This window comes from Eumetopias jubatus, unplaced genomic scaffold (genome assembly GCF_037043125.1).
Source record: "Eumetopias jubatus isolate StellerSeaLion01/CBP00866 unplaced genomic scaffold, mEumJub1_p1.0 scaffold_4, whole genome shotgun sequence".
NCBI lineage: Eukaryota > Metazoa > Chordata > Mammalia > Carnivora > Otariidae > Eumetopias > Eumetopias jubatus.
The window spans coordinates 153,068,731-153,095,702 of record NW_028274810.1 but is presented as its reverse complement, the minus strand read 5'-3'; the positions used below and the strand labels follow the sequence as shown (position 1 = coordinate 153,095,702).

Below are 26,972 nucleotides of genomic sequence, written 5' to 3'. Positions count from 1 at the left end.
GTATGACATACGGCACATTATATACCAGTAAGAAGAGTTGTTCAGTAAGGATTCTACAACCAGGTAATGCTGGGAGTCCAGAAAGTACTGTGGAGTGGCAAGGCTTCTGGTGTGAGACAAGCGCACTAGTGTGGGGGCTGAAAGGTCCATGGAGGTTCTACTAAGCAGGTAAGGGAGTATTGGATTACATGCTAATTTACCTTCTCACCAGCTGTATCTGAGTCTGTTGCCCCACAACCTCACAATGTATATTATTTTTTATTATAAAACCTGAATTTTATATTTAAATAAGATCTCACCTACAATTCAAAATAAAAATACAAAATCTCCAGGACGCCTTTGGCTCAGGTCATGATCCCGGGGTCCTGGGATTGAGTCCCACATTAGGCTCTTTGCTCAGCAGGGAGCCTGCCTCTCCCTCTGCCTGCCCCTCCCACCACTCGTGCCCTGTCTGACAAATAAATAAAATCTTAAAAAAAATACAAAAACTCTAACTGTAAGAAAAATCCTCTATGTAGTCACTGTGGCCTGATTTAATCATAAACCATTATATAGTGTAAACCACAATAGCCAAGTTCACAAGGTTTAAATACAAACCAGATTAAGCCTAAAATTTGATATGCTCACTTTACTATTTGATCTGAAATACTTCAAAAAAACTCAAAGTAAAAACAAAGCCATAAAGGAAAAATTACACAAAATACTTATAAACATTCTTACAGTTTTAAATATTTCAATTCTCTGGATTGGCATACATTTTAGGAATTTAGGTCCTTTAAAAGGATAATGTTATGCCTAGTAACAGAAAAGTAACTTCATGCTTCACTTTTCGAGACAACATTAAATGAAATGAACGTGTCAAATTGTCAATAAGACAAGGGAAAAAACAGGATTTTTTTATAACCCTGGAGGCAGGCTGAGTCCTACAATTTTCTGTTAAGCTCCACAGAATCTAAAATACCTGCTATGTGCAATTTCGTTCAATGACAACTTTCAGCAAAACTAGAGAACTTAAATAAAAAAAAATATTTAAAAACAGAAACTATGTGTCTTATATTTTAACCGCAAAAATAATTGGGATTTTTTGGAAGTGGGGATAGGAAGACATCTACATCTAACAGCACATGCAATCAATCACTTCTAGGAGTTTTTCCCGCCTCTATTTTTTTGACAACATCGAATAGGGACACTCATTACTCGGTACTTTCCTAACTTTTCTTGAATCCCGTTCACCTGGAGGGACTTAGAATACGCGTTCCCGCCCTTTCCCCCGCCCGGAAACGGACTCAGTAAGTCTTGGGCGGGGCTAAGCACCTGTACTTTTTAGCCAGCAACGCCGGTGATTCTCACACTAGTGAATGTTTGCGAGCCACTTACTTAGGGAAGGGAGGCTCCCCCCCATTCAGGAAGCAGGACTTCCACAGTCAGAACAGTTGGGGGTGGAGCCCGGGCACCTGTGGTTTGGTGTGTTTTCCCCCACCCCCCACCACGCCCCAGGCGATTGTGATGCAGGGTCGAAAGCGAGAAGCGCGCAGAAGCTCCCAGCGTCTGCGCCCAGCCCAGCGCGAGAAAAGGCGCTAAGGTGGGTTTCTTGGGTAGGACTCTCGGCCTTTCCCTGGCCTCCTCGGTGGGAGTCCCGCGCGGACGGACTGGGGTGACGCCGCGTTGCTCCCCGGTCGCGGAGGCCGCGGTGTACGCAGGGGTCCCCCCCGAGCCGTTCCGCTACAGCTTTCTCTTCCTCTCATCATCCGGTCCTCTCGACGCGCATCCGCCCAGCCCTGCTAACCCCCCAGGCCGTGAGTGCACGCGGAGGGGCCGCGGGGCGCAGGCCGAGGCCCGGGTCCCCGGTTGCCGCCGCAGCGGTCCGGTTGGCGCGAGGACCTCGGCCCCCGGCCCGCGCAGCCGCCGCTCCGTTAGGCCCGGCCCCTCGCCCCGGCCGCGTCTCCACCAATCGCCGGCCTCGCCCGCCGCCGCACCTGCGAGGAGGAGCCCGCGCGTCTCCGCCGCAGCCGTCGCAGCGTCCCCGCCCCGTTCCGCCCCCATCGCGGCGCCCCCAGATCATCCGCCGCCGGCGTCTGGCTCCCCGCAAGCGAGGAGCGGAAGCCGCTTTTTCTGAGGCGGAGTTCGGGGCGCCGGAGCCCGGCCCGCTGCTGAACCGCAGCTTCCGGGCAGCCGCAGTAACGGCGACGCGCGGAGCGCTGGCGCCCCGCGGACCCCGCGACCCCGGGCGAGTGGGCGGGCGCCCCGAACGGGCAGCCCAGCCGGGGCAGGCGGCGGCGGCGGCGGCCGTGGCGGTCGCGCTCAGGCGCCCCGTGCGCCGCACTCCATGCCGGTGTGGTGCTGCAGCTGCTCCCTGGCCGGTCATTTCAGGTGACTTCTCAGCCGGGGAGCGGAGGGGATGGGAGCAGGCGGAGGGTGGAGCGCTTCCCGGCCCCGTGCTGGGGCCGAGATGGGCAGAGGCCGGGCGGGGTCGGGGTCAGGACCGGTCTGGAGTCGGGACGGGTCCGGGGTGGGGGGCGAGCGCCGGGACTGCAGCGGCCTCCCGCCTCGGCCGCCGCTTCCTCCTGGTTCCTGCCTCATCAGGGTTCCCGCCTCGGCAGCCTCTGCTTGGGGGCACCTCGCTCCGGGGGGGTGGGGAGGACTCTCCTCTCTTGTCCTCTTATCCTCTCCGGGACCGGGCCAGTCACGGGACTTCGAAACCGGCTAGACCCGGAGCGAGTCGGTTACTGCGACCTGAGACTTCCGAGTAGCGCAAAGTTTGAAGAGTTGCGAAGGTCTCCTACCCCACCTTTACAGTCTATAGATTTTTTAAATAAACGTAATAATCTAATTTATTGGGTTGAAAGGAGGTAGGAAACTGTTTTAAGTCTGATGGTCTAGTTAAAAGTAGGTGCTAACTTTGTTCTAGGATGCTTGTCATTGCAAGCTGTATATTATAGAAATTTGAAATAGGTGGCCATTCAAGACTCACATGGGAACGTTCTTAAGGGTGATGAGGTTAACGCATTTGAGAATAAAAGTATGTGTTCTCTTGCACGGTTGGCAGACATTTAACTCAGTTACGGGGAGAAAGGCTAAAGGCACTTGGAAGTGATTTTAACCCTGTGGTGAATAAATGTTCAGTTTATCGAAGACTTAAGTAAATTACCTTACTTCGCATATATGAATGTGCTAGAATAATGATGTATAAATTTTTCTCAAAATATGAAACTCTGATCAAGAATTTTAAAATTGGAGTTCGTAGGTAGAATTTAAGTGGCCATGAACTTGCGTGGGAAGAAAGGTACAACTGATATTTTTGCTAAACTTTAACCAAAATCTAATATGTCTTTCAATTATGAATATAAGCAACAAGTCACATAGTACTTATGAACTTATCATCAATAAAATTACAAATATATCAGTTGCACATACCTAGAAATACTGTATGCTTATTTTTTCAAAATTACAGTAATTACACATCACCAAACTTGTTACTTATTTTTTTTGTGCAAATAAACATGTCACAAGTTTACTTTTTATAACTGTATTTTAATGTAATTGGTTTCCTTGTAAATCCTATGTATCTCTTTTGTATTTAATAATAATATTCAACGAAGAGGTTCAGAGGTTTCACCAATTTGCTGAGGAGTGTAAGGCACCAAGAAGGTTCAGAACTCCTGTTTTAATAGAGAGCAACAGTTCGGGCTTACCCAACTTCTCAGTGAGTTTTGTAGGGGTTTCTAAATTCTAGATATTAAAAAAAAAAAATGTTTGATGCAATTGCTGGATTTTTAAGTTTTAGGCAACTTTGTTGACTACTTGACAGACATTGGTTTGAGAGTATCAGATCCACTTTGGAGAGTTTGGGTGAAAACAGGTTCCTCTAGTGAAAACTTGTTAAACTGAAGCCCCTTGAGAAATTAACATGCCTTTCAGACACTGCTGTCTAAAATTTAGCCTTTTGACTGCACGGCTGTGAATTGATTGCTTTTGGTATAGTTGAACTCTAAGGACACAGGTTGGGATTCATATCCATTCAGCTAACCCTCGGTTGTGGATACCATATGCCTATTACCACTTTGTACAGAAATTTGGAGGAGATGAAGACAAAAGTAGTTGGTATGTTTTGATCTTGAGGGATAAAGGAAAACAAGCCTTGCTAGCCAAAAGAAAAAAATTGTGATTAATAAACCTTATTTCCATTGTAAAAATAACTACATTGTATCTCAGATTTAAAAACTAAAACATTTAAGACCTCTTCTTTAGGAAGGTGTCTGTAATTTACTCATGCTATTTTTTTGAGCAATTTTATTAGGAACCCACATTTTAAAACAGGTTGTGACAAACCTGTATGTTTTGGATCCTGTGCCATACCTGAAAGGAATAGGTATTGTGATAACTGTCCAATGACTTTCCAGCTGCTTGTTCCATACCTACTGTGTTGGAAGATGAACAGTGTGACTGACTTCATTTGTGACTTTAGAACCTTTTTTTCATATAGTAGTATTAAATTGGTGACAATTTAGGATCATACTTCCAAAAACTATAAAAATTCAGATACTAAAGCATTTCATTTGAGTTTGAGTCATCATTTAAAGAAGTATTGCTAGATGTGAGAAAAGTCTTTTTGTTACCCAAATTTTATGCCTGTGCCATCCTCTTAAGTTTGTTTCGAGACTGGACTATAATATTTCAAGAACAAAAGATGGAAGTGCTCTAAAATCCTCTCAAATATCAAATAGTCTTTATGCCTAATAGGGCAACTATTTTTGCATGTGTGTAAAGTGCTGTTTACTATTTCCTAAAATGTAATTATATGTTTTCTTAGTATCCCAAATAAAGGAAAAGTAGATTTTTTATTACAATACTGTTTTAAACATAACATTGATCAGGTTGGATATCTCAAGTAAAAGTTGAAACTGTTCATAGACCTGTGATATATTATGAATATATTATAAAACGTTCAGTAATAATGAATTATAACTTAGGCTCTGAATTTTTTAGAAAGAATACTTATCAGGCCTTTGTTTCATTGTTGCTTTATGCAGAATCAGTGAACCATACTTTTTTGTTTGCTTCTCTTGATTCAGTTTTTCATCTGTGTTAATTAGTATTAAATTTTCCAAATACCAGGCAAGTTTATTACAAATAGTTTATACCAGAATTATAGGTCATATACAATTATATACATACCAATATTATTATAGATTATATACATATTGTATATGTACAGATTATACCAATGACCAGTAGAAAATCAGATCTAATTACTTACACTCTATAGAGAATTTAGATAAGCTAAAACTTTGGCTCTACTTAATGTTCTAGAGTCTTGGAACAGACTAGACTTAAATTGTTGGAGGCCCACACACAAAACCTACTAGACCTAATAAATGAATTAAGCAACATTGGAGAATATAAGGTCAACATACAAAAATCAGTCCTATTTCTACACACTAACAGTGAACAGTCTGACAATGAAATGAACAAAATTCCATTTACACTAGCATCAAAAAGAAAGACTTATTCCTAAGTCTTAAGACTTGTACACCGAAAACTACAAAACATCTTTGAGAAGAACTAAAGAAGGCCTAAGTAAAAGGAATCCCATGTTCATGGATTGAAAAGCTTAGTATTCTTAATTAAGATGGCAATATTTTTCAAATTGATCTATAAATTTAGTGCAGTCTTATCAAAATCCTAGCACCATTTTTTTGCAGAAATGACAAGATCCTAAAATTCATACGGAATTGCAAGGAACCCAGAATAGCCAAGACAATTTGAAAAAGAACAAAGTCGGAGAATTCCCACTTCCTAATTTCAGACTTTACTACAAAGAAACAATAAGCAAGACACTGTGGCGCGTGCATAAAGATTAATCAGTGGAATAGAATTGAGAGTTCAGAAATAAATCCTTAAATTTATGGTCAGTTGGTTTTTCCATGGCATCACAAGACAAAGGGGAGATCACAGTCTCTTCAACAGATGATTCCAGGACAAATGGATATCCACAAGCAAAAGAATGGAGTTGGACTCTTATCTCACACATCACATATAAAAATTAACTCAAAATGGATGACAGACTTAAATCTAAAAACTAGAACTATAAAACTTACAGGAAATAGTAAGTCTTAGTGATCTTAGATTAGGGAGTGGTTTCTTAGACACCAAAAGCACAGTAGCAAAAATAAAAAAATTGAAACTTTTGTGATTCAAAAGACAACAAAGGGAAAGACAGCCCACAGAATGGGAGAAAATATTTGCAAATCATCTATCTGAAAAGGAACTTGTGCTCTACATATATAATTTCTAAAGCTCAATAAAAAAGCCCAGTTTGAAAGTGGGTGAAAAATATTTCTACAAAGAAGTTAATACAAATTGCTAAAAAGTGTATGAAAAGATGCTTAACATTATTAGTCATTAGGGAAATGCAAGTCAAAACTGCAGTGAGATGTAACTTCACACCAATGAGGGTAACTAAAAAAAAAAAAGGTAAGTGTTGGTGAGGGTGTGGAAAAGTTGGAACCCTCCTATATTGCTGGTGGGAATGTAAAATGATGCAACCATTTTAGGAAACAGTTTTTCAATTCCTTAAGATGTTAAACAGAGTTTATGACCCAGCCACTGCATGTACTCGTAAGAGATACGAAAACATTTATCCACACAAAATTTATACATGAATAGTCACAGCATTATTTGTGTAGCCAAAAAATGGGAACAACTCAAATGTTCATCAGTTTGTGAATGAACAAAATGTGTTCTCTCTCTACAGTGAGAAATTACTTAGGCATGAAAAGAAATGAAGTACCAATACCCCCTACACTGTGGGTGAAGCTTGAAAACATGCTCAGTGGAAGAAGCCAGATACAAAAGGCCACATAATGTGTGAGAGGTTCCATTTATATGCAATTTCCAGAAGAGGCAAATCCAACAACACCCAATGAGTGGTCACCAGTAGCTGGAGGGAAGGAAGAATGGGGAATGAGTTTTAATGGGTACTGTAGTTTAGTAGTAACTAGTTTGCTACTGTTAACTTAGTTTATCACTTTTAGGGTGATAAAATTTTTCTGGAATTAGTAGTGATTGCAAAACCTTGTGATTATACTAACAACCCTGAATCGCACACTTGAAAAGGAGGACATGTTTGTTAAGGTTTGAAGGAAACATCTCTTTGATTAACAAAGTTAGTGATGATCTTTTTTTAAAAAATTTTTTTATTTTATTTCCCGGGTTATATATATGGGAGCAACAGTGTTTGAGGTGGGGGTATCTGGAAGATGAGGTGTGCATCGTCTGAAAAAGAATTGCCTTTACAGCCACCACAATATCAATCAGGCCTGGGTATGCAAAAGGACTTTGATCAGAAGCATCCAGAGGGAGCTGGGGGACCTGTCCTCGGCACACATTCAGGAGAGAGACCAGAAATAGGCCTGAGTATAATACACTCATTTGAGTGCAGTTGCGCAGAAGCAGGCTGGGTAACTAGTATACCTGGATCTGCTCAGAGAAGTAGTTGGGATGATCTGAAAGGGATGCATTGAGCTGAGCATAAGATACTTCTTCCGGGAGCAGGCTTCAGTATAAGGAGGGGCTTTCCCTAATAGACCTATCCAAAGGGTATCTATTCTGGTCCCAAAAGGCTATGTATCATTAGAGGAGTCCAAATATTTGGGGTGGAGTTTATACCTTCTTCAGGAAAGCTGTTAGCATATCCTGGAGAACTCTATCCCACGGTAGACTGGGACCTTCGGAGGCTATTAGGGAAGCAGAAATTTTGGTCTCTGCCTAATTCTTTCTGTTTATCATTCTCCAGGATCTGTGAGTCCTGTGAAATAACTGTTTTCCTTAGTATTATGACTATTTTGTTCCAAATATGCCACCTCTAGTGCACCTATCTTTTTATTAATGAGAAAAAAATAAGAAACTAGCCATTCCTAGGAAATCTCAGAGAATTCTAAAAATCCCCAATACAATGCTGTCTCTTTGGTCTTTAAAGATAGCTTCTTATTTAGAACTTGTGTGGGACTTGCCTACATGGTACTACAGAGACATTAACAGCTATTTAGGATTTCTGACATTAAAAATGGTACAGGTTGACAGGTAAGCTAAGCTACTAATTTGAAAGCATTAATCAGAAGAATTTCTTTTTCTCCTTTTATGGAACTATTGCATATTTTATGGCCTAAATAAAATCTGAATAAAGACAGGTTTTTATAAAGGCACATATATAAACTAATCTCTTGTTTTTTGTTTTTTTTTTTTTGAAGAAACTATAGTGACACTGAAACCGAAGGAGAGATTTTTAATTCCTTAGTGCAATATTTTGGTGATAATTTGGGGCAGAAAGTTAAAGCTATGCCATTAGTTGAAGAAACTTCTTTACTGGAAGATTCATCAGTGACTTTGCCTGTGGTAGTAATAGGTAAGTACTACATTTTACTTTTAAAATTACAATTCTGATCCTTACTACTACTATATATGCATAGTTACATGGCACAAGGTCTTAGGATTGTATTGAGAAGTAGTCTTAGGTTTTTTGATATGATTAAGTAACCAGTAACCAAGTCTTGGGAGCGAGTAATTGGTTTATCTGATACTAGATTCTGTGTTAGAATGTAACATTTTTTTCATTGAAGGATTGATACTACCCTATTGTGTTAAAATACTGTCAATCAATTGTGTTAATTATTATGATAGTGTCATGGCAATGATTATAACCAGGATTAGTAGAGCCCCATACAGAGCATTCTGTGTACATAATTGGATTATGCCTTAGAACCCTAGAGTCCTCTGTTGTGGGGTGGATACAGTCAGGGCAACTCAGAAGTTGAGTAACTTGTGCAAGCTAGTAAAGGTTCTCAGTAATGACTGTTAGGGTACTCTGCTGTGGTGTGTACTGTAATGACCTTAACCACAGTATTATCATTATAGATCCTTTGTACCAGCTCAACAGATAGGCATAGAAGATATTAAAAGTTAAGCTATTAGTGCAACCTAATTACTTCAGAATTGTAGATATTTTTATGATTTTGTTTATTGCATGTTTTTAACTACCTGTCACATCTTGCATCTAATATTCAAACGTACTACAAGATAAGTGCTGTGGTGTGAAGCAATCTGCAGGAAGGAATTACGGGGCATAACATACCTTGATGGCATATAGCTTCCTTAGCTTCTCTGAAAGCTTTTCTTTCTTTCTTTCTTTTTTTTTTTAAGATTTATTTATCAGAGAGAGAGAGAGAGCACATGTGCCCGTGTGAGGTGGGGGAGGGGCAGGGAGAGGGAGAAAGATCTCCAGCAACTGTGGTTCCTTTAGTCTGGGAACACTGACCCACTGAGCATGGAGCTTAATGTGGGGCTTGATCCCACGACCTGAGATCTCAGGACCTGATCCAAAATAAAGAGTTGAACGTTTAACCGACTGAGACATCCAGGGGCCCCTGATAGCCTCTTTCAAAGTTAACAGGAAGGAGAGAAAAGTCCTGTCCTCTGACTGGCATATGGGGGGATACAGTAAAGGGAGGGAGGGAGGGAGGGAAGACCATTCTATCCTAGATTTCTTTTCAGGGGTGATGCTAGAGATGATGGTGTTTGGAGTAGTTCACATCCAGGGTATCTTGGCGACTCTACCTCATGTTCCATTTTCTCACTTCTGTCCAACACTGGTTTTTCATCCTGAGTGTGTTGGCATGAGTAAAGGAACCCTCTTCTTGTTCTCGCTGGCTGTGGGCAGGTCAGAAAAGAAAAAAGTACCATCATCTGTACCTGCCCACCTCACTCCCTCCAAAACAATCTGTTTGTGTTTTGCTTCAGCTAGCCAATGAGTAGCTTAACCTAATGCACATTGGACTGACAGTAGCACTCCATCAGAGCACAGAGAAGGAACTATTTTCCTTAATGTGTGTGTTTTCTGTTGCTGTCATAACAAATTTCCACAAACATAGTGGCTTTAAACTATGTAAATTTATTATTTCACTGTTTTATAGGTCAGAAGTCCAACACTAGTCTCTGTAGGCTAAAGTCAGGATGTCAGCAAGATTGCATTCCTTTCTGGGGTGTCTAGGGCAGAACATTTGTTTCCTTGCCTTTTCCAGTTTCTATAGGTTATTCTCATTTCTTGACTCCTGGACCCCTTCTCCATTTTCATGATCTGCAGTGTGGGTTCTCTCTTAACCTTCTTTCATTGTCCCCTTTCCCCCCTCACCAAAGCTGGGAAAGAGTCTCTCTTTTTAGGACTGGTATAATTAGGTGATGTCTACCTTTACGATCCAGGGTATTCTCCCGATCTCATGATCCTTAATTTAATCACATGTACAAAGTTACCTTTTGTTATATAAAGTAACACTCTCAGGTTCTTGGGGTTAGGATGGGGACTGTCTTTGGGAGTAAGGAGCAGTCCACCTATGTATTTATTTCTCTGTAAACTGCCTGTTTGTATTTTTTGCCTATGTCTGTTGAGTGTTGTTTCTTTTTGATTTAAGGAACTTAGCTCTTTGCCTCAGATCCTAAGTCTCACTATTTTGCATTTATTTAATGTTTATTTTAATTAATAGATTTTTTTAGAGCAGTTTAGGTCTACATGAAAATCGAGTAGAAAGTACAGAGAGTTCTCGTATACTCCCGTTCTCCTGCCACCTCCAGTTTCTCCTATTATTAGTATCTTGCATTGGTGTGCTGCCTTTGTTATAATTGATGAACCTCTGATTATACATTATTTTTAGCTAAAATCTGTAGTTTGCATTAGGCTTCACTTTTGTGTGTTGTATAGTTCTGTGGGTTTTGCTGAATGTGTAAGTCATGTATCCCCAATTGCGGTATCCTACCAAGTAGTCTCACTGCCCTCAAAATCTTCTTTGCTCCATGTATTTACCCCTCCCTCAACCCCCAACCCCTGGCAACCACTGACCTTTTACTGTCTGTGTAATTTTGATTTATTTAGAATATCATATTCATGGAATTATACAGTATGGAACCTTTTCATACTGGCTTCTTTCACTTAACAGTATGCCTTAAAGATTCGTCTAAGTCTTCTCATGGCTTGATAGCTCATTTCTTTTTTATCACTGAATACTGTTGCATTGTATGGATGTTTGAGTTTGTTTATGCACTGATTGAAGGACATCTTGGTTGCTGACAATTTTTGACAATTATGAGTAAAGCTGCTATAAACATGCATGTGTAGGTTTTGCACAGCCATTGAGTTTTCAGCTCATTTGGGTAAATACCTAGGAGTGTGATTGTCGGATCATATCATAAGACTATGTTTAGCTTTTTAAGAAACTGTCAAACTGTCTTCCAAGGTGGCTGTATCATTTTGCATTCCCAGCAACTGTGAATGAGAGTTCCTGTTTCTCTAAATCTTTGTCAGCATTTGGTATTGTGTTTTAGATTTTAGCCATTTAATAGGTGTGTAGTGGTACCTCATTGTTTTAGTTTGCAGCGCTGTAATCATACATGATGAACATCTTGTCATATGCTTGTTAATCTGTGTATCTTTGAAATGCCTGTGCATCTCCTTTCTGTACTTTTTAATTGATTAGGTTATTTTCTTATGATTGAGATTCAAGAGTTCTTTGTATATGTTAGGTTTTGCAAATATTTTCTCCCAGTGTGACATCTTTTCACTCTCTTAATAGTGTCTTTTGCAGAGCAGAAATTTTAAATTTTAATGAAGTTCTGTTTGTCAGTTTTTTTCTTCCATGGATGATCCTGTTTTTAATGTTATATCTAAAAACTTACTATCAAACCCAAGGTCACCTAGATTTTTTTCCCCTATTTTATCTTCTAGCAGTTACATAATTTTGTGCTTTGATTTAGGTCTTTGATCTGTTTTGAGTTAATTTTTGTAAAAGATAAAAGGTTGGTATCTAGATTCATATTTTTGCATGTGGATGTCCATTTGTTCCAGCACCATTTGTTGAAAAGACTCTCCTTTCTCCATTGGATTGCCTTTGCCCCTTTGTCAAAGATCAGTTTGACTGTATCTGTGAGAATCTATCTCTGCTGTCTTCTGTTCCATTGATTTGTCTCCTCTTTAATAATTTCCACACTGTCTTTTTGATTGTAGTTTAATGGAAGACTTGAGTTTTGATGATGTTGGTCCTGACTTGCTGCTTCAGTATTGTGTTTGCTATTCTGGGTCATTCGCCTTTCCATTCAAACTTTCGAATTAGTTGGTATCCACAGAGTAACTTGATGGGATTTTTACCTGGATTGCATTGAATCTGTAGATGAAGTTGAGAAGAGCTGACGTCTTAACAATATCAAATCTTCTTATTCATGAGCATCTATTTAGGTCATCTTTATCAGAGTTTTGTGGTTTTCCTTGTATGCATCTTATATATATAGTTAGCATCTTAAATATATATAGTTGGATTCATACCCAGGTATTTGTGTGTGGGTGTGTGTGTGTGGGCACATGCATAGATTAAGCAGTATTGTACATTTAATTTCAAATGCCACCTGTTCATTGCTGGTATATAGGAAAGAAATTGGCTTTTGCATATAACCTTGTATTGTGCAATCTTGATGTTAGTTCTAGGAGTTTTTTGGCCCATTCTTTGGGATTTTCTACATAGAAATCATGGCTTTTATGAACAAAGACAGTTTTATTTCTTTCTAAGTCTCTTATTTCCTTTTCTTATTGCATTAACTATGACTTTTATCATGGTTTGTGTTGAATAGGAATGATGGGAAGAGACATCCTTGTTCTTGATCTTGGAGGGAAAACATCTAGTTTTTCACCATTAAGTATGATGTTAGTTGTAGGTTTACTGTAGAAATTTACCAACTTGAGGAAGTATCCGTCTGAGTTTACAGAGTTTTGTTTTTTTTTTTTTATGAATAGTTGTTGGATTTTGTTAAAGGCTTTTTCTGTATCTTTTATCTGTATTGATATTATTATATGATATTTATTCTTTAGTTTTGTCTTTGTTTTTGATTCAAGGAAATTAACTCTGCCTCAGATCTTAACTTCCACTATTTCTCATTTGTTTTTAATTTTTATGAAGGCAAATGGTTTACTTTCCTTTCTGTCTTTTGAGTTTTGTGTCATGCTTAAAGGCTTCCCACTTCATTATTATAAGTAGAAGTAGCAATCCATTTTCCAGTATTCTTGGATTTTACTTTTCATATTTACATCTTTGAGCTTCTTTTATTTGGGGCAAAATATTAGAGAATGGAACAGAATTTTCTTCCTGAGGCTAGCAGTTATCCCAGTTGGATTAAATTTTTGGTAGATGGAGATAATAGAGAAGTGAAAACCTAGACTAAAGGAAGTACAGAAGTGGAGCTCGTTCACCAGGGTTCAACAAAAAATCCAGTTTGGTTTTAGTTTAAGCATATAAAAATGTAGGAAGACACTATGAGGAGATGGGTCTGGAAAGATGATTGAGACCAGAACATGGTGAGCACTGGGTAATCAGAAGCAAGCAATTAAAGCTTTCCAAATGGAGGGGGTAGCATGATGAGGACCTTGTTTTATCAAAATTCATCTGCATGTAGAATGTGAAATGATTTTGGAATAGGTGTATCTTTAGGATGAACAAGAGACTTTTTGTCTTGGAGTGACACAGAGACGACTGAATGGATATAGTGACTAAATAGATTTAGAGTCAGAACCTGATTAATTTAGGATTTTGTTAGCACCAGACTCTGAGAGGGGATGGGATTTAAAGGAGAGAACTTCTGAAGGAAGGAACTCAAGAGTATGCTTTTGGATACATTGTGGTTAGATTATTTAGTGGTTCGATGAGGTGGAGTGAAGGGGTGGCATATGGAAATGTGGGATGTATTTTTGGGCAAGAGGTCAGCCTACAGGTCTAATTTGGGGTCAGTAGCATAGAGACTTAACGCTTCGAGTAGATGAGACTACCAAAAGAAAACAGAGAAGACAAAAGTCAGTATCTTACGAATACTTGGTTTTAAGAGTTTAGGGAAGGAAGACATATTGGTAAGGGAGAAAAGGCATCTTTGAGAAAAGCCAAGGAATAAGAATGTTAAGACAGATGATGTACCTCTCCACCTTTTTTTTTTTCTAAATAGGAAATGGACCCTCAGGAATCTGCCTTTCTTATATGTTATCAGGCTACAGACCATATTTATCATCAGAAGCAATACATCCAAATACAATCTTACATAGTAAATTAGAAGAAGCAAGACATCTTTCCATTGTTGATCAGGTATTTCTTACATGTCAATTTTTTTTTTTTATACTCAAATTTCCCAAATTATTTCCTGGCGGGAGTTCTAATAGGTGCTCTATGTTCAAATAAGTTTGGGAAGTGCTGCTTTTTGTTATTGGAATGTTACAGTAGACATTAAGGCATATTAATGTATTTTAAATGCATCTTCAAGAGTTGCAGTAAAAGGATCTGATTAGTTTTGTTGAAATCCAGTCTTTTCCTATATTCATTTGACCAAAGAATCTGTTAAGGTCTCAGGGAACATCAGTGTTTTATAGTAACACCACCAAGGAAATGCTGGATTAGAGTGATGGCTTTCACTGTTGTACCAGCTGAGGTTTGGTTTTGTTTTGTTTTTTTTCCTTCAAACTCTACCTTTTTTCTTTCTTTTTTTAAAAAATTTATTCAGGACTTAGAATACTTGTCTGAGGGCCTTGAGGGCCGATCATCCAATCCAGTTGCAGTACTTTTTGACACACTTCTTCATCCAGATGCTGACTTTGGTTATGATTATCCATCCGTTTTGCATTGGAAATTAGAACAACATCATTACATCCCTCACTTAGTTCTTGGTAAAGGTCCACCTGGTGGAGCTTGGCATGTGAGTATGTTTTTCTTCGCGTTTTATAGTGTATGTAAGTTGTTATATGTCATCTTGATAAGACCATTTGAATTTTGAAACATTATGATATACAATGTTATACATTATATACATTTACCACATTTTTATCTGAGAATTTTAATGGTGTTCAATAAAATATGGGTTACGAGAAGTTAAGCCAAATTTGATTACCAGTATAGTCTTAGAACTAAGCTTCTCTATACTATTTTACAATAACTATATAGAAAATATTTCAGCATTGTTTTGCACAGTAAAAAGTTTTAAATTCATTTCAGACTTTATAAAATCTCACACAGTATTTCAGGCCAATACCCATTATTTCCCTATGTTTTCAATATCTTAAGTGAAAAGTGGATTGTAAAAGAAAGAAGTTGTATTAATCTGGGCTGCTATATGTGCCTTAAACAACAGATATTTATTTCATAGTGTGGAGCTGGGAAGTTCAAGAGCAAGGTGCCTGCTTGTTTAGTTCGTGTGAGGGCTCTTTTCCTGGTTTGTAGACAGCGCCTTTCTTGGTGCATGCTCCTTCCTCCCCTCTGCCCCTCTTCTAATAAAGCCACTAATCCTATCATGAGGGCACTACCCTCATGACTTCCTGTAGCCCTGGTTACCTCCCAAAGGCCTCATCTCCAAATACCGTGACACTGGGGGTTAGGGCTTCAGCATATGGATTTTGGGGGTGACACAAATTGAGTTCATGGCAGGGGTTAAACCAGAGAATTGATTAACATAAAAATTCAGTGCATTTCCTTAGGGGTCAGGAACTAATCATTTTTCTTTTCTCCTGTGTCCTTAGCTGTTAGTATGGCATCTGGTATGTAGTGAATGCTCATTTGTTATACAAATAAATGGTAAATAATTTTTGCTATTTTATGAATAAGGATTTCATCAGAATTTTAACATTAAATATCAGATCTTCATTACAGACTTCAGTTGAATATTCCTATATTAGTGCAATGCTGTATGTCTAAGTAGTTATTTACATTTAATAAGTGACTGTTTCAGGGTATTTGGGGGACTTTCTAGATTAAATATATCACCAACTTCTTAATGTTAAGTTCCTTAATGGTAACAGATAGCAACTAACTTTATCTGTGCCTTTTGGCTTAAGTGTTTATTATATTTGTGCTGTTAATGAGTAGCATTGTTAAACGGTAGTTCCTGAAAAAGCCATAATGCATAATGCTTCTCTAAATTCCTGAGGTTTTATTGTACTTATATTTTCCAGCTTAGAAAAATGTACAGACAATCTATTAATATCATTTTTTCCTCTTATATAGAAAAGTTAAAGCATGTGTAAGCCTTGATTACTAAAAACATTTGAATCAGTGGTAAAGCTAAAATATACTTAAAACTTGCTGAATTTTTTTCATGCATCATATAGGATATCCACTAGAATAGGGTTATAAATAAATGATATTTTAGCTATTATCCATCTCTCAAGCATCACTTCTATGAATTGACCTGACTTTTCCAGGCATAATTATTTATTCCCTCCCACCTCTGCATTCCATACCTTAATCTTAAAACTCTTGACTGTAGTACTATCTTTTTAGACAGCCCTCTCCCCTGCCGTACTTCACGTACCTGCTTGTTAACCTAAGTTATGACTCAGGATGTAAGCTCCCTAAGTCATTTGTCCTCTCGTAGTCATTTCTGTATAGTTCTTTGCTTCTCTTGTGTGATCCAGTTTCTCACCACTCTCCTCACTTCCAGACTTTCTAACAGTGTACCCCTAAAACTCCATTTGCTAATAAACAAGCTTTTGTTTACTCTTAACCATTTCAGTTATTATATGCTGCTTTTACTCCCTTCCTTGAAATCTTGCTTTCCTGAAGATACTGTTCTCGCTGCAGCCCTCTGAAGTGGAGTCTGTTCACTTGGCCCCATGTCCTATCAGGTTGACTAGTGAGGTTGGGGTTCTCTTTCTTCCCCATCGCTCTTCTGTCAAAGTCCCCGTTCCTTTGAACAGGTCTTGTTATCTTCTAGCTCGACTGTGCCTGCTTGTCCCCCCTCAGTTGTTGAATCTGTGGCACCTAAGTCATGGTTTTCCATTGTATCTCAGGTTTTATTGTCAACTTGAGTACCTCTACGTATGTGACACAGAAGCAACCCCTTAACCTCTTAGTCTCTTCATTCTCAATGATCTCCTCATCTCCTCCTTAGATACTGACTCCAGGGCCACCACTGTGACTACTCAGTGAAAACCTGAATTTTCAAATATGTTACTTTATGATCACAACTTTTTATTCTTCCAGCTGCATCACCCAATTACACTGAACCTAATCTTCAAACACAGAGAGTTTGAGGCTCTGATCTTCACCTCCTTACCTACCCAGCTTGGGTTCTGTAGTCTCTTGACCCATTGTCCTTCTATCACATGGGCTTGGTAAAAAAAGCAATTTATATGACTGTCTACGTTATCTTTTCCCATACTTAAACTGTTAAACATTGCCAGGAAAAAAAAAGTTGGACAGCTGTGAAAAGTATTCTGCAACCTCATTTGGGTCCTGAATACTACTTAGTAATCCTTTGATATTTCCTTATTAAATATTCTTCTCAAATCTCAATCCCTTTTTTTTCACCTTCCTACTTAGAAATACTCTTGATTCTTAGAAAATAGAATCCATCAGGATTGAACTTCCATAATTTTGTGCTCAAACCTGCAAATGTATCTGCATTCATGCTACCTTTTTGTTTCTTATCCCCTGTTATTGTAGAAGTGGTGTCCCTTCTATCTAAGACTAACCTTCCAGCTATGTTCTGGACCCTTGTGTTCTCCAAGGATATTGCTTATTTGATTTTCCCCTTCTTGTATCTTAAGTTTCTCTGGCAGCTCCTATTTATCAGTATATAAATACACTAAAATTATTTTCTATTTTTAAAGTTTTTCTGTTAGCTTATCTGTATTCTTTGCTTTAGAGCCACCTTCTTGAAATAGTTACCTATCCATTATTTTTTTTAAGATTTTATTTATTTATTTGAGAGAGAGAGACAGAGATAGCAACAGAGAGCATGAGCTGATAGCATGAGCCAGGGAGGAGAGGGAGAAGCAGGCTCACCACCAAGCAGGGAGCCCAACTTGGGGCTTGATCCCAGGACCCTGGGATCATGACCTGAGCCGAAGGCATACGCTTAACTGACTGAGCCATCCAGGCACCCCACCTATCCATTATTTTTTGCCTTCGCCTCCTATTCCTTAGCCAACTTCACTCTAGCTTCTGTCACTGCATTTTCTGCTTTTTAAAGGTTGGTAACTTCCTTTTTTGCTCAGTTTGATAGTCTCAGAATTTTTCTTTCCTGACCTCTGCAACATTTGACAATGATGATACCCCTCTTAGATTCTCTGAACCTTTCATCTCCTTGTTTTTCTTATAGTCACTCCTTTTCATTACCTTGTGGACTCTTCTGTGAGCTCTCTGCCAAGCCATGGTCTTGCCTTCATTCTCCCTGGCTTGTCTCATATACTTCAGTGACTTGCATGTGACTGCTGAGTGATTCCCAAATCAGGACCCTGGCCCACATTGCTTTCTCTTACAGATTCACCTAGATACCTTCCCTTGATTATTCTATAGGTGTTCTCAAACTCAGCATGCCTACATAACCAATCATCTTTATCATCAGATTTCTTCCTTTCCTTATCATGGAGTAATAGCCCTGGAATGTTGTTACTCAAGCCAAAAACCTTCCTTGATTGTTCTTGCCTCAACTCCCATTTCAAACCAGTTAATTGTATTTTCTCCATTCTTTCTCATAAACATATTGTGAGTCCTTCCACCCTACTTTTCCCCATCGTAATTGTGTTTGGCCATCATCATCTTTGACCCAAATTATTGCAGAGGTTTCCTACTCCAGTCTTTTCTTCTTCATACCAAAGCCAGAGTTATCTTTCTTTTGAATGTTAACACCCATGCATAAAACCCTGTAGCTGCTCTTAATTCATCTAATGAATAGTATGCAAACTCATTAATGTATTTTACCAATACCTGGGTGATCTAGCCCCCATTTGACTTTCTTGCTTTACTGCTCTCTTACATTCCATGCTCCAGAATACTCTTTCTGGGAATCCAGGTTCACACTCAGGCTGTAGATTCACTAGGATTCACAGGACTCCTTAAAGGTGTTGTACTCATGGTTATAGTTTATTACAGTGAAAGGATACAGATTAGAATCATTAAAGGGAAAAAATTCATGGAATAAAGTCCAGGAGAAAACAAGCTCCAGTTTCTAAATGTTCATTTTTAGTGGAGTTGCAGGGGGCTGCACTTAATTCTCCCAACAATGATTTGTGACAACATGTTCAAAGAGTTGCCAATCAGGGATGCTCACCCACACGTTGGTGTCCAGGATCTTCTGGGGGCCAGTCGTGTAGAAAAGCAGCACCCATGTGACTGACTCCTCTGCCTCCCAGAGCAAACGCTAGCGTTTACCATAAATCTCATTGTTAAGATAAACTTACAGTCACACTGTACAGTTACAGGTACAGCAGGGCCCAAGGCCTCTGGCATACAAAAAGTCACTCATCAGGTAGAATATTCCAAGAGCTCAGGGGTTGTTTCCTAGGAAGCAGCCAAAAGCCAGGTCCTAAAGACAGACCTTTCTTAGTAATGTGCACGGTTTAAGCAACCCAAGTCTGTTAATACTTTCTTGCATAAGGCTGAACTTCTTTTAATTTCTTGAAGGACACTGCTGTTCTTTCTCTTTATAAAACTCACATAACATCTTTATTCTGCCTGGAATATTCTCCCTAATGGTACACTCCCCACAGCCCATTTGTGTCCTTTAAGAAATATTCTTCTCTTTCTGTATGCCCCTGGTACTTCTGTCAGGTTTGTGTTCCTTAATATACTATAGTCTCCCTGGCAGCAGGAATGCATGGCATAAGGAAAACAAGGAAGACTGGGAGAAAGATGAAGAGATCAAGGGACTAGGGCTCGCAACTAACTGGAAGAGCTGGTGCTGTGGGAATAAAGTGTAGATTGTAGAAAGTGGAATATTTGTGCCTTAAGGTTTTTGAGTTTCAGATGAGACAATTACAGCTCCAGATAACTTCTGTATATAATACATTCTTAAGTTTTCCTTGTGATGTTTTCCATCTTCTTGGTTCGTATCCTAATATCAGGCCCAGTCTGCCCCAAAGCAGTGGCACCTTGCTGCCTTCTCTCCCAGGAGTGATCTACACACTGTCACAAATAATAGGCTTCTTAAGGCCCAGCATATAGTAAGTGCTTGGAAATGTTAGTCAATAATAATAACTATAACAATAAGTACCATTCCCAGTACTGGGTTGTATAGAAGCAGGGCAGGAAGACTTAAGAAACAGCCATAGCCTAAAAGAGTTGGTTGAAAGAGATCATTGAGGTCATTGGGACAGGTGCTGTTGGCCCTCGGGCTTTTTGTTGCGTTGTAGTGAGCAAAGCAGAAAGAAGGAGGACAAGGGAGCCTGAAGGGCTCACGTCCTCAAAGGCAGCATTAGCTTCTTCAGCAGTGAGTCTGTTCTTAATCAGGTAACCACTGCTTCTTTCCCTAGTTTTAGAACGAGATGTTGCTGTATCCAAACCAGCTGACTTTGTAATTATAATTGATGGAGGGGGAAAAGCTGTTCTGCACATTTTTAAAAAAATCCGTTAATATTAAAATGGATTTACATCTAAAGTGTTAGAAATTAATGAACTTTTCTCCTTTTGTTTAAAAAGTGAAAATACTGATTTGATTTGTTCCTCTAACATATTCTGTACCTGGATTATATTATTATAGGCTTAAGCTATTAACATTGTATAGGCATCTGGCAATATTATAATAAACTTGTTTTATAAGTGTATAACTTTATGAAAGAAGGAATATAGATCCTACAAAATGATAAAAGTATTTGTAATTTACACATCCATTTAGAACTTCTTTCAGCTCTCCTTATCCAGATTCTTAATTACAGTGAATGAAGATGGATTTGGTTTTTTAAAAAAAATCCATGTCACTGCTTAAATGTATTTGTGCATTTTTTATTCAAATAGAATATGGAAGGTTCCATGTTGACAATCAGCTTTGGAAATTGGATGGAGCTACCTGGACTTAAATTTAAAGATTGGGTATCTAGCAAACGAAGGTAAAGATCAAACTGTTACAGTTCTTTGATATACAATGAGAAAGTCCATCAGCAAATTTCAAAATATTTGTGACTCTTAGAGGAATAATATGTCTTTCAAATAAAACCTCTTTGTAGCAGTGATCATGAGCTAATTTCCATTTAGAGAGATGTTATAAGATAGATTGGGTTCCTTTGCTTTTGTTAATTATGGATTTATCCCACTTTCTGATTAAACCACTCTGTTTAGTTTCTCATCCACCCACAAATCCTTTCTATACTTACTTATTCTTATCAGTCGATATACAAGTTTGTGTATGGATATCTCATGTATGTATACCTATAGTGTTTGACTTTCAGAGTAGAAGAGTGCATATGATTAATAATTTAGAATGATGGAATAAGCCAGAATCTGTGATGTGATTGGTTACCCTATTGGCTACTATAGAGGTAAATATTAAGAAATATGAAAATAGAAGAAAGAAGAAAGCTCTGCTTGGAAGAATATGAATTTATTTGGGGAAAAATACCTAAAATGTAAAGTAATATGAAAAGCCTTTTTTTTTTTAAATTTTATTTATTTATTGGGAAAAGTTTTCAATTAGCAATAATCGTGCCTCGGATAAACCTCATTGGCTACGATACTGCCACTGCGCAAAGCTTAATTTTATTTATTTGACAGACCGTGAGAGGGGGAATACAAGCGGGGGGGGGGGGTGGGAGAGGGAGAAGCAGGCTTCCTGCTGAGGGTAGCCTGATGCAGGGCTTGATCCCAGGACCCCGGGATCATGGCCTGAGCCGAAGGCAGATGCTTAACGACTGAGCCACCCAGGCACGCTGAAAAGCCTTATTTTCAAGAATAGTAGTATTAAATTAGATAGGAATCGCTAATACAGAGAATCTAATTTGCTCACAGAAACAATAAAGCAGGGAAGTTACTTGACCTTTGTTAGAACAGGGTTGCAACATTTGAGTGCTTGACTTCCTTTTAGACAAAAACCGTATTACTCCATAGAAATTATCCTTAATTTGGGAAGATTTAAGGAGAACAAATTCAGGCCAGCATGAGTCATTGAGAATTAAACCTTTCAGATTTTTTTTTTTTTAAGTTTTATTTAAGTAATCCCACCACCCAGTGTGGGGCTTGAACTCATGACCCCGAGATCAAGAATCACGTGCTTTTCTGAATGAGCCGGCCACGCCGCCCCCCGTTTTGGATTTTTTTTTTTTTAAATATTTTATTTATTTGACAGAGACACAGCGAGAGAGGGAACACAAGCAGGGGGAGTGGGAGAGGGAGAAGCAGGCTTCCTGCTGAGCGGGGAGCCCGATGCGGGGCTCAATCCTAGAACCCTGGGTCATGACCTGAGCCAAAGGCAGCCGCTTGACTGAGCCACCCAGGCGCCCCAATACCTTTCGGATTTTTTAAAAATGAATTTTATATGGGTTTGAAATGAAAAGTAGTAAAATCAGGCAAGTTGTACAAGTTCTTGATTTTCATAAGCAAGCAAGTGAAAAATTGCTTAACATTCTTCCTTTGGTGATATGGGTAAAAAAGGGGAAGCTTTATTTTTTTATGTGCTAGAAGTGTTCATCCTTTTACATTGGGCATATTGTATATTGAAGTAATATGTGAAAAGAATCTTGTGATTAAATATTGGCTTTACTTCCTGCCTTTGCATAGTGTTGACTATTAGATCTTGAGAGACTGACTCTTGAATCCTGACTCTGACTTACAATTTTGTGACCATGGTCAAGTAACTTAAACTAGCTGTTAATTTCCTCATTTATAAAATGGAGATTATGATAGTATTAACTGCTACATAGGGTTTCCGTAAAAAGTGAGAGTTAACATTTTAAATTTTAAGAAAAACTTTTATGAATGTCCAGTTATAATTTGTAATGAATTATGTGAAATTATTGGGTATGTTTTTATTGCTACTTCTTTCTAATTGGGGCCCAGGGTTTAGGGGTATTAATGCCTATTGCTTTAAAGTTCAAGTGGAAAATGAAAGAAACTGCTCTTTATGAAAAAAGTACAGTTTTATGTTTACAGTTTTATGAAAAAAGTACAGTTCATTTATAGATTTCCTTATGAACAGGAAAACACAAATGTTTTATGTACTTAGATTAAGATGATTTTCTTCAGAAGATGGATCTGAATTTTCAGTCATTAGGAAACAACTCATGAAAAATCATGTCAAAATCATGTATATTAAGAAATATATATACTATAGACTTGCAGAATCTCAATTGTAATCTAATTCAGTCTATTACAGTGTGTAGACTGAACAGTAGACTGAATAGTTGTGAGATAAGACTATAAAAGTGTATTTCCACATTTTAATTCATTTATTTAATACATTTCTTGATAAAGGTAGCTAATCTGAACAGATCCTGTGCAAGGCACTGGGGAAACAGATGCATTAAAATAGTTTCTACCCTCATAGGACTTCTATTGATAAAACTAATTCTTTAACATTTTTAACTAAAAAAACTTGCTTTCTTTGTAAAAGGATAATTTATAGCTAAGACAGTCCAGAGGAATTAAAAAGATGTTTATAATAGCTTACTAGGAGGAGCAGGAATAATCATGGAAACTATCACAGTACTCTTCTCATAGGATATTTTTCCTTTTCCATTTTTAGGAACCTAAAAGGAGACAGAGTTATGCCAGAGGAAATAGCTCGCTACTATAAACATTATGTAAAAGTCATGGGTCTTCAGAAGAATTTCAGAGAGAATACTTACATCACCTCTGTATCAAGACTCTACAGAGATCAAGATGATGATGGACAAGACAGAAATATTTCAACACAGCATTTACAGATAGAGAAGTCTAAATTTATCAAGAGAAATTGGGAAATCAGGGGTTATCAGCGAATAGCGGATGGTTCCCATGTTCCCTTCTGTCTCTTTGCTGAGAATGTAGCTCTGGCAACTGGAACATTGGATTCTCCTGCCCATCTGGAAATTGAAGGGGAAGATTTTCCTTTTGTGTTTCATTCAATGCCTGAATTTGGAGCTGCTATAACCAAAGGAAAGTTGCGTGGCAAAGTGGATCCAGTGTTAATTGTAGGTTCTGGGCTTACTGCAGCTGATGCAGTACTGTGTGCGTACAACAATAATATTCCTGTGATTCATGTGTTTCGCAGACGAGTAACTGATCCAAGCTTAATTTTCAAACAGCTTCCCAAAAAGCTTTATCCAGAATACCATAAAGTCTATCATATGATGTGTACTCAGTCATATTCTGTAGAGTCCAATCTTTTATCTGATTATACCAGTTTTCCTGAGCACCATGTGCTTTCCTTTAAGGCGGACATGAAATGCATTCTTCAAAGCCTCTCTGGATTGAAAAAAATATTTAAGCTCTCTGCAGCAGTAGTACTCATAGGTTCTCATCCCAATCTGTCTTTTCTGAAGGAACAAGGCTGTTACTTGGGCCATAACTCAAGCCAGCCAATCACATGTAAGAGTAATCCTGTGGAAATAGATGCATATACCTACGAATGTGTTAAAGAAGCCAACCTTTTTGCATTGGGTCCTTTGGTTGGAGACAATTTTGTTCGATTTTTAAAGGGAGGGGCATTGGGTGTGACACGCTGTTTAGCTACAAGACAGAAAAAAAAACATTTGTTGAAAGCTGAGGAGATGGGATAGCTTAAAGCGAGTTTATAAGTAATTAATATGGGCAGTTAACCATTAAAGATTTTTCATAGTGGTTTTGCAGTGTACTGGCTTGAATTTTCTGGACTTGAATTAACTGTGGAAGAGAGCCTCAAGCTATAGTAACTATTTAAAGTTACAAGAACTTGGTGTTCTGATTTATATTGTATCAGAGGTGTCACTGTCAGACAAATAGAAACACTGCCAATTTGGTATACTTTAAGCTTTCACTTAACTAAAACATTCTTTTCTGCCAAGACTTACTTTTTGTGATCATTTGTGGCTACGTTTGATTCCAAAATCTTACAGCCTTGAATAATCTATAAAACCATATGGTATATTAGGCCAGAAACCATCTTCGTTACACTTTAGGTCACCTTGCTGCTCAAGGGTGGTCTAAAGACCAGCATTAACTTCATATGTTGCTTGTTAGAAATGTGGATCCTCAGGTCCCACAACAGAATTAGTGAATCAAACTGCATCTAATGAGATCCTCAAGGAATATGTATGCTTACTAAAGTTTGAGGCACGCTGGTCTAAAAGAAAATGTGATATAAGTTATGTATGCTGGGGGTGGGCAGGGTAGGAGGCATTTACAACTCAGGTTTAATTTATTTTCAATTATCAATTTCTATAAATCTAATTTATTACCAAATGCGGTATTTTAAAAAAATATTTTTATTGTTGAAACCTTGATAAGTACTTCATATTCTTAGCTTCTAATAAAGTCCAGTAATGTTGGCATACACTTAGACATTCAGGAACCTGCCAAGATATTTTTGGAGATTTATTCTCTAACTCACATAACCACCTAATTTGCAATTCAATAAATTGTGAATTAAACTACTTATCCCCGTGTGAATATTGAGTTTCTGTCATTAAAAAACTAACATTTGGGCATAAATACTTATATTGTAATACTGTTTGGGTACTGCTAGAATTATTTAAGGTTAAAAACTGTCTTTCCCATTCCAATGCTGATTACTTTGAAATCTGTTCATTGGAGATGACATAGTAGCTTATCCTATGGTTATTCATTGAATTATATGCCCTATCTTGACTTACATTTATTTAGATGTGCTTAATGTCCATATTTTCACAGACATCTCCAGCATTTGTAGTGTTAGGCAGAAAAGTCTGATTTCTGAAGTTCTTCATGGCAAATTTAATTTCTCAGCCTTCATTTCTTTTTGTAAAACTTATTTCATCTGGAATGTGTTTATTGAATGTCTTCCTTTTTCTTTAGTATAAAAAGACTAAAATGTCTATTTTTCTAATTGCAGTGTTATATGCTTACAGAATCATAATTCACCTTAAAACATCAGTGTTTATAGTACACTTCTACAAGTAGCTGTTTCAGATGAATTGAATTCTTACACTCAATATGTGTCATGTCTGATTTAGTTTGGATTAGAAATGATGTAATCCATTTTTAGTTAACTATAATTGTAACTTTCAAATTTCACACCTACTGAAATGGTTATAACATCCCCTCACTGCGTATGATTGAGCACACTCGCTTGTCCTTTTGAGCTCTGAATGAGTTGGGCTGGATGTTTTTATAAGATTGAGAACTGTTAACATCCCCTTGTGTCTCAAAAGTTTGCTCTTAACCAAACGATAGCATTTTTGTAATGAAAGTATTCATCAAAAAAAAAAAAAAAAACTTTAGGGAAAATAAAGCTTCAGTAAGGGCCTAAATAAACCTGGTGAATAATTTCACCTGTAGTAAACCCTCATTTCTCCCTCCAACCTAGCTCTTCTGGGGTACAGATAACATTCTAGCCTTTTCTCTGATATACTATACTCTTGTACTTTTAACCAATTTCTGTCCCATAATTCTAAATCTTTTACTCAGTATCAACTAGCTATTCAGGTGGTGGGAGAAGCACTAAATAACTGACTAGTTATTCCATGGATGTCTCCTTCATCCCTTAAAAGTCTAGCTCAAAAAAAATGTTTAAAAAGCATAATCTTTGGGGTTTGAAAAAATAAGATTTAGGCAGTCTGAGTATGTGAACTTAGTTCATCTTTAGAAACTAAACTGAAGCATAGAGAGGTTAAAAGGATTAAAAAAAAAAACGAACAGACTTAACATATAAATAGCAAGTGATCTAACATGGACAGCTGGAATCCAGGAGAGGGAGAGAGATTAGGGCAGAAAAATATATGTGGAGAAATAAAAGTTGAAAATTTTTCCAATTTGATTTAAAAAATAAGCACGCACAGATCCAAGAAACTCAAACTGCAAACAAATATAAGGGAAGTCACACCTATGCACATCATTATCAAACTGCTGGAAATCAAGAGGAGAAATTTTAAAAGGAAAAAAGACACAGCAGGGAAAAATGGTAAGAATGAACAAATGACCAGAAGAAATGTACAAATGGATTACAAATGTCTTCATAGTGCTTAAACTGTCAAACTAAAAGTC

The 26,972-nt window shown here is 38.1% G+C and overlaps 1 protein-coding gene and 1 non-coding gene across 5 annotated transcripts; one reads left to right on the top strand and one right to left on the bottom strand.

Annotated features, from left to right (window-relative positions):
• Nucleotides 1–1,504: 1,504 nt before the first annotated feature.
• OSGIN2 (oxidative stress induced growth inhibitor family member 2) lies at nt 1,505–25,388 on the top strand. 4 transcript variants are annotated; one of them, XM_088022790.1, is made up of 7 exons: nt 1,522–1,582; nt 6,755–6,867; nt 8,250–8,404; nt 14,026–14,162; nt 14,575–14,766; nt 20,799–20,890; nt 23,518–25,388. In XM_088022790.1, the coding sequence occupies exons 3-7, from the start codon at nt 8,338–8,340 to the stop codon at nt 24,530–24,532; spliced, it is 1,503 nt and encodes a 500-aa protein (XP_087878916.1). In that variant the 5' UTR covers nt 1,522–1,582; nt 6,755–6,867; nt 8,250–8,337; the 3' UTR covers nt 24,533–25,388. The 4 variants fall into 4 exon arrangements, with proteins under 4 accessions (XP_027966890.1, XP_087878916.1, XP_027966884.1 ...); XM_028111089.2 differs by lacking the exon at nt 6,755–6,867 and having other exon boundaries at nt 1,505–1,582; XM_028111083.2 differs by lacking the exons at nt 1,522–1,582; nt 6,755–6,867 and adding an exon at nt 2,248–2,370.
• LOC114216807 (U4 spliceosomal RNA) lies at nt 21,384–21,531 on the bottom strand. Its single transcript, XR_003610836.2, has one exon. It is a non-coding gene; the product is annotated as a U4 spliceosomal RNA (small nuclear RNA).
• Nucleotides 25,389–26,972: the final 1,584 nt, after the last annotated feature.